Genomic DNA, 8,583 nt, shown 5'->3' with positions numbered 1-8,583 from the left:
CTTCACCTACATAGACATTGGAACAAACGGACGTGTATCAGATGGTGGAGTGTTGGCAAAAAGTGGATTTCAAGAAGCCATAGACAGCAAAAAAATTAAAGTTACCATCTAATGCTTTGTTTGTTGCTGATGACGCATTTCCCTTAAGGGAGTACATTATGAAGCCATATAATACTCGATCTGGTCCTTTGACTATAAAACAAAAGGTTTTCAATTATCGTCTATCTAGGGCTCGACGCATAGTTGAAAATGCATTTGGAATTCTTGCATCCAGGTTTCGTATATATGAGGGCAATTCCGCTAAGCCCAGACAAAGTAGACTCATTAGTGAAAGCAAGTGTAGCAATACATAACTGGCTGCGAATAACAAGTCATGGTGTGTATTTTTACAGGGGATGTGTTGATGAAGAAAACATAGACACGGGTGAAATAGTACCTGGCTCATGGCGTCGAGCAGTACAAAATGAAGGATTGGTTAGTGTGAAAGATAGATCACAACCTCGAAACCCAACAAAGGCAGCAAAGCAGGTTAGGGATAAACTCGCAGATTGGTTTATGGAGGAAGGGAGTGTTCCTTGGCAACTGCAGTTCGTAAATGATAAGGCTGTTTGAAAAACTCATAATGTTCTTATGTTAACAACTACTGTAATTTAATAAACAAAAATAAAAGTTTGATACAATTGTGATTATTTTTAGTTGTTTCATTGGTAGAAGTTTAGTTTAGCTACTTCTATTATTTTTTAACGTTTTTCACCAAAAATCTGTAAAATTTTTTTATGGTTTTAAATAAATTTGTATGAAAATTAATTTTCTTTAATAGTACTAATGAAATGTTGGCGTACATACCTGAGAAAGTCCTATTGATTGGCTCCCTCGAGATTTGACAACACCTCCAATGATTCGATCCATTGTTGAGAACCATCTCAGCGTCGGAACGTATACATCATCGAGACCTGCCCCTGAGACTGCTTTTATAGATCTTAGTCAGCTCGTTGCTGTATGTGTTGCGAAGAACACGTATTTTATCTTTAGCCTTCTTGACTGTGAACTCTCGTTTCTCCATACCACGGACAATTTCTTCCCATGCGTTTTCTTTTGCATTTCTGTCTTTGTATTCGTCTACTTTATAGTCCCATAAGCAACGGTACAGCTCATACAACTCTAGAAATTTTTCATTTCGGACAATTTCCATTTTTCTTCCCTTTTTCCTCTCTCTTCTTGCTTTCCTTTACGTTTCTTCACTAATACTTTCGGCCTATCTTCACTTTCATCACTATTCTTCTCAACTCTTTCATTATATTCTTCCCCTAAGGTTCCTGCACTGTCATATTCTACGTAATCTGCCATAACTCAACAAAAACCACTACACTGCTCGAAATGTTTTTACTGAATTTTCCTTGAGCTACACAATACCTAGTGGCTTGAACTGGCACTCCAATGTGACTGGCGACCACGTGTAGTTGTTTACACGTTCCACTGCAGGTGGCGCGCCATTTCAACTGGAGCGCCACTGTCTAGTGACACCACTAATATATGTCGGAACAAATATTGATGGCGTCAGCTAGAATGATGCGCCATTTCACATCTCCACTAAAAGTGGCGCGCCATTTCTGGTTTACACGCTCCATTTTTCTAGCCACTTGACAGCCAGTAAAAGTGACGCCACTTTTACATGCTAATGTAAACCTAGCTAAGAGTGACTGGAGCTGGAGAAACTACAGTGGTAATAGTCGAGCCTTCGTATTCTGCCTTTGATTTACACCGTGCGTAATCGCCGCAGCATCTCGACATGTGTGTTTGCACAGACTGCAAAAACAGTCGTACATGTGATTAACTGCTCCGGTCGTTATGTTGACGCAAGTGTGAGGTAATTTGTGACCATGTGATTGGTCGACATTAAACGTGCAATTAGTGGTTGTTTAATTTGACGGTTGGAAATCGCCAGAGAAAGCATTATTTGTATGAATAAGCAATAATAGCCGCTAAGGTTTTTTTCTGAAGGTGTGGTCTTCATAGTCCAGGAGCCGAGAGCCAATCTGTATTATTAAACACATAACCTGGTGTTTCTAGAAATCGATAGAAAATGGAATATCAAATATCACTGCGTCACCTAATTATTTATTTATTTATTTCAATTATATATACAATAGCCATAGATGCAATATCCTTATAGCTATTTTGAAATTGTATAAAAGTTAACAAAATACAATAAATTTCAGTACAAAGGGAAAAAAATTTTAAGCAAAAATATTAGGCTAAGCAAATATTAATAAATTAAAATAAAGCTTTGTACAATTTCAGACACTTGGTATACCTAACTAAACAAAAGAATAATGTTTATAACAATACAAAATTGAATGGTTTGCTTTACTCAACAAACTTTGTCAATTTGGGATTTGAACTACCAACTGTGTTATTGAACACATCTGCCTCCTGCTTAAATAAATTTAAACGTCTTGCGAACTTCATCTCAACCCTTAACTACACACCTAGGAATATTGTCAGGACCAGAGGATTTTTTTGACTTTAGCTTTTTTATAGCAGAAAGTACTTCCGCAATTGAGAACACACAATGTTGATCTTTAGGCCCACTTATATACAAACCCTTAAATTAACGCTACCTTTATCCAGTTCTCTGAATATGGTAAAACTGTATTATTTATCTCTCTGACGGACTGTTTTAAATGTATAATATACAGCCTGCATTTATGTAAACAAGAAGAAGATGACAATGTCTGAGCGACTGTTTGTGTTTGTTAAGTTTGTTTACACTCTGCTAGTCTGCTAAAAGAGAAGAATAACATGAAGTGAAGTAAAGTTGAGTAGAGTTGAAGAAATTGTAATTACACAAATTACGATTATTTGCTATATTGTACACAGCTATAATTGTTTACTCCACTAAAATTCAGATTCTGATTAATAGATCTTTATAGGTTCAAGCACCAGGTGTAAACGGCCGTTTCAACAGAACAATCGAAATAATGGTGGAAGTAAGTGTGGTTATGTTAATAATGGGTATGTTTTTCAGGTACTATTATATACCAAAACGAATTTACAGAATTTTCTAACTATATAAGTACAAATGAATTTTTTAATTGCAATTTTAGCTCTTAACTATTGTAACTAAGTAGTTTTAGATAAACCTTTTAATTTATACTGTTTTATTTAGTATGTATTAAAGTATATGGGTAGGGTATGATAAGTGGACCCCAATTGGCAAAAAAATTACTTAATCATAACCATTGATATAACCAATCGATACTGATTATATATACGGTTATGTGTGTATATATAACAATAATAATTATTATTATACATGCACGTAATAATATATAATCATACATGTGTAGCCTATAATTATAAACAACTCAACAATTATGACATAAACAATATGAATTGTGGTTCATAATTATTTATGAGTTTTCCTGTTTGTTCATTCTCATTTTGGTTCATTTATTATTTATGTCATTTCTTAATGATTTATGAGCTTTCTTATAATTCTACATATTTATATTTTAATTTAAAACACATGTTTGTTATTTAGGGCTATAGATACTTTTATAAATTGATAGTCTAGGATAAATTGATAGTCTAGGATTCGAGATGAGAATGTTAGGTATCAATGATTATATTGTTCGATATAAAAAACTGGGTCCGCTTATCGTACCTTACCTAAGTATATTTTAAATTATATATTATCAAATTGTACATTTTTAATAATAATTATATTTTATTTATTGCTAAATCTATTTTAAACTGTTTATAAATGATCAAAGTAATTGACCTAAATTAACTATTCTTAATGGTTATTTGTAATAGTTTTCATTGTGCTATAACTATTGATTTTTGCTTTATTATTCCTCCATATTAAAATTAATTGTTTGTGTAAATAAGAAAAATAAGTTGACTTAGCCTATTCGATGTAACGTTGTCAATGGCAATAAAATTCTTGATTCTTGAATATGTTAGGTTATGAATGGTATATTGACACTAAACTATGCCTCACCTGAGTTCTGCACTAGAATACAGCAGAATCTCAATAGTTTACAAACAGTTAAATTTGTTATGACTATTAGGTATACAATAAAAGTATCTTCAAAACTGGCATTCAGTGCTGCAGTATAATAAGTGGGGGTTAGAGTATAATAAGCAGACCTGGTATTCTATATCGAAATTATTGAACGATATTTAATTATTATACCCATTGATATAATCAACCAATAGTGGCTGCAGTATAATAAGTGACCACCAACACAATTGGTTGATTATCAAATGATTCGAATCATCAATATTCATGACTATCCAAATGCAAACTGTCAAAGACTAAAAACAAAATGTCGGACCAAATAACGTAATAGATATTTCAAAGAATAGTACAGATTTCCTAGTTTTCAGTCTTAGAAATTTAAGTAAAATATTATTAATTTACAAATTAAAATTTATTTACAGCAAACATTGAATTACATTATGTATTTCAAGGATAAACGTGACTGCGTGTGAAACCAAGAAGACGCATACATCACTGTTTTGCCTCTATTAGTCAATAACGAAACACATTATTTTAATTTTAAATGTATTTCCAAACACAATTTTACTTTGAATTAATTTTGGGGGAACTGAATTTAGTTTTATGCTTTTAAAATCGTATTATGGTGAAGCTATAGTTCTTTTTGGAAATAAATGTATTTTTTTCAGATTGCATAAAATAACTAAATTATATTTAAACATTTGAGCAGCGTAGTAGATTACTTTAGCCAATCTGAAATGGCATTTCTGCAGGTACTGATTCTGTGTTCTGGTTGGAAGAATGGGATAAGGACCCATAGGGATCACCAGCTCCATACATGGTCTCACTTCCACGATTCAAGCTCCTGTGCCACTTTATGTTTTAGAGCCATCTGTGGTAGCCTTGGTGGGGTTGCAACTAAGGCCCATTCCATCATACCAGTTTCCCACCATGTTCAGAGCAGCATTGGTCAGTTCTGTGACTGTTGTGTTGAACTTGCCACTCACAAGAATCACAATGTCATGTGTGTACCCCTGTTCAAAGACACAAACAGGTCGTCTGCAACTAGGTTCCACAGAAGATGAGAAAGGTCGCCACCCTGGGGACAACCCCTTGTAGTACTTGCACTGATGCTCATTCCCAAAGTTTGGTATCCACCTTAACCGTGAGTAGGGCCCTTATTAAATGACATATTTTACTATCAATACTATGTCTTGAGGAGACCGCATTAAAAATTGCCTGAGTTTCTGTTTTGTTAAAAGCTCCTTCGATGTCCAGAAAGACACCTATAGCTTATTCTTTTGCTGCTAGCGCCTTCTCAATCCTGCATACCAATTGATGCAGGGCTGAGTTGCATGATCTTTCTGGAGTGCAAGCATGTTCATTTGGATGGAACTATAACTACTATAATTTTTAAAAAACCTACAACATAATTTTGACCAACAATTTGGTTTTGTATTGTTTAGTAGTTTAGATATTCAGGAATATCGATGATTTGATTGTCTTGGTGGTCACTTACTATACTGCAGCCGTTCGTTATTTATCTTGGAACAAATTTTTAAGCTTACAAGAAATATTATTTTGATATTGATACTTAAGTTACATTCACTAGAAAATGCACAACAATAGGCTTATATGATTTTGTTCAAACGTATCATTTTGCAATATTTTTACAAAAAGGCTTGCTTGCAGAGTGCTGATTAGAGAGGGTAATTTTCAATAATCTTATTGTCATCCTATACTGATAGTTCAAGTAGTATTAAAATCAAGATAAGTTATCTATTTACATTTATATATATAATACAAATTGATAACTATAAGAGGTATCTGATATTACGTGCAAAACTTATAACAATTCTTTTTCATTATTCTAGCCAACGAAGACATATATTTCAAATTCTGATTCTTCGAGAGAATTAGAAGCACTGTCAGCGCAGCTAGACAATTTGGTACAAGAAGAAAGTTCAATTAGAAAAACTTTGGAGTATGTGAGAATTGCCAAACAGCGAAATAAAATTGAAGAATTGGAAATAAAGAGTAAAATAATGGAGGTAAAGAATAAATTACCAAGAACCCGATCCCAACCAAAAGCAGTTAATAATAAAGCTTCTGAAGTGGTACAAGACAGTAGTGTAACACTTTGTGATGACCCCGAAATTGTAAACAAAACCAGGTTGGACTTGAATGTTGAATATGATTATCGTTACCAGTACCAAGAGGAAGAAGAAGAGAGTGAAGAATCAGATTGAAAATTCACATTCATTGAATTATTAACTCCAGGTAAGTTAGCCATCTTGAAAATATTACTAACATTGTCAACTCGATAAAAATATTTAATGGATATCAAATTTGTTTATTTAATATAATAAAAGATACAATATCTGAGTTTAACGTCTTTTTTTTAAATAGGTACTAATACTGTAGGCTATAAAGAGTGAATGATTTGTATAAGAATATATAATTACTGAATAAAATTTGAATTTAGTGGTTTAATATCAACAACTTTATTTTGTCAGGTGATGTTATATAACATCAACAACTGTAGCTATTCAGGCTATGTTATAACATTGCAAATATACCTTAAAATTACAAGATTTATAGAAAGATCATTTTTGTAACTAAAAATTATCAGGCCTCAACATAATTTACTGATTTACTCTGTAGGCATTAACATGATATACATAGACACTATGTAGGGAAATCTATCAATATTGTGTTTAATAGTTCACATGTCTTTTTGCTCTTTAAATTTTGTGATGGCCATCGTTCAGTCATGAAGACATCAGTAACAAAACTGGTCAAGACTTGGCCTTGGGCCGCAAGTTCTATTTGATTTTACCGTAGTTGACATAAATAAAAATCTCATAAATGTACTCAATAGGAAAACTTTTTTAAATCTTGGTCCCTAAATGCATGTCTACAAAATCTTTGACTGACATATAATTTATGTTTTATGACAAAACAATTTTTAAATGGTACAGAATGGCTGATCTCCAAACTTAAAAACCATACCGTAAACATGATTGTACCAAAGTAAAATATATTTGTTGATCAATGTATGTGGCGATATTTTTCAAACTGTAATATTAAGTGTAGATGATGAAAAGACAAACTCAATCAGGATGACCAACAGACAAGACATCATAGCAATATATTGAGGTTTGCAACTGTAACTACGTTTGACAAATCTGTAGCATTATTTTATTCAAATTACTATTGTTATTCATGTATCTGCATATGTAAAACTATGTCCGTGTTAAAATCAATAGTTCCTCTGTTCTAAAATGTGAAACTACTAAAACAATGTATTTTCCATTTATTACAATGTTTACATAGTCACGGAAGCTAATCAGACTTGATAGTAGGCCTACTAGTCTTGAAGCCAAGAGCCAATTTGCACACAACCTGTTTTTTGTTTATTCGGTACAGGAATTATTTTTCTTAAGAAAGAAATCGTCAGCAACGCTAATTTTAGTGTAGGTCGATATAGGAGGGTACCAAAAGAATTAAAAATATGCAATTTTTTTCAGATATTATTTATCGTACTTCATACAATTAAAATCAGTAGTCAGATATAAGATACATCATTATCAGACAACTAGGTAAATAGACTAAAAGTCGCCAACTTAAGGATCTGTATATATAGTTAGATGGTGTGCTATAATAGGTAACACGTGTGTGCATGTGGCAATTTTGTCTGATGAGTAATATCACTACTGGTAAGTTGGTACATGTGCTTAGGGATGGTTTTGGATAAAGTAAGAAGACATTTTAGAAGCTTGTACATTACACTATAAATTTAGGAAGCTTTTCCCTTCAGTTACTAATTTAACTAACATGATAGGTTGTTCTTAATGTATAGAGTAGTTACCCATAATCATATTTGGTTAATTTAGGAGCTAATATTATGAAAAACAAATTTTTTTAGGGTTTAATTTAAATTTACATATAACTACATCTGTTACCTGTATTAGTTTGTGTTTTTTCAGCAAACTGCCCTTTTTATTTATTTTAAACACTGCTTTTGGTGAATTAACAAAGAATTTAAATACATACCATGTTTTGTTACAGATGCTTCATGCTAATAGATCTAGCTTGAACTTTCACTTGAAAGACTTGAGAAGATTTCAGAAGATTCAAATATGAGTCGATTGTCTGTGATTTCCATTATAATATTGTATACTACGATGAAGTTAACAAAGAATACATTTTAAAAATTGTAAATACTTTTTTTAAAGTTTTTAATAAATGTGTTTAAAAAATAATGTTTGTATAATTTACTGTGTTACATTTTATACCTTATATAAGGAGATTCTTATTTACTGACTTCTTAGGTAAGAGGTCTATCACTTTGCTATGAATGTTGAAGATTTTATTGTATGATTGTGTACAGTGAAAGATTTTGCAATGAATAGGTTGATAGGTTGTTGCAATGAATAAATTGTGTTTTCATTATTCACGATTCATTTTTGTTAACATCTTCTATTCAGGAGACCAAGAACGATGGAATTGGGTTACAAGACATGAACTTTGATATGCTACCAGTGTGGTAACACTGTTACAAGCTAAAAATCAGT

At 32.3% G+C, this 8,583-nt stretch overlaps 1 protein-coding gene across 1 annotated transcript; it reads left to right on the top strand.

Moving 5' to 3' along the window:
- Positions 1–2,570: 2,570 nt before the first annotated feature.
- LOC124357476 lies at positions 2,571–8,271 on the top strand. The gene is made up of 3 exons (XM_046809315.1): positions 2,571–2,990; positions 5,881–6,286; positions 8,078–8,271. The coding sequence occupies exons 1-2, from the start codon at positions 2,982–2,984 to the stop codon at positions 6,253–6,255; spliced, it is 384 nt and encodes a 127-aa protein (XP_046665271.1). The 5' UTR covers positions 2,571–2,981; the 3' UTR covers positions 6,256–6,286; positions 8,078–8,271.
- Positions 8,272–8,583: the final 312 nt, after the last annotated feature.

The sequence above is a fragment of the Homalodisca vitripennis genome, chromosome 1, assembly GCF_021130785.1.
Source record: "Homalodisca vitripennis isolate AUS2020 chromosome 1, UT_GWSS_2.1, whole genome shotgun sequence".
In the NCBI taxonomy this organism is placed as follows: domain Eukaryota; kingdom Metazoa; phylum Arthropoda; class Insecta; order Hemiptera; family Cicadellidae; genus Homalodisca; species Homalodisca vitripennis.
This window is presented reverse-complemented; position numbering and strand designations above follow the sequence as displayed.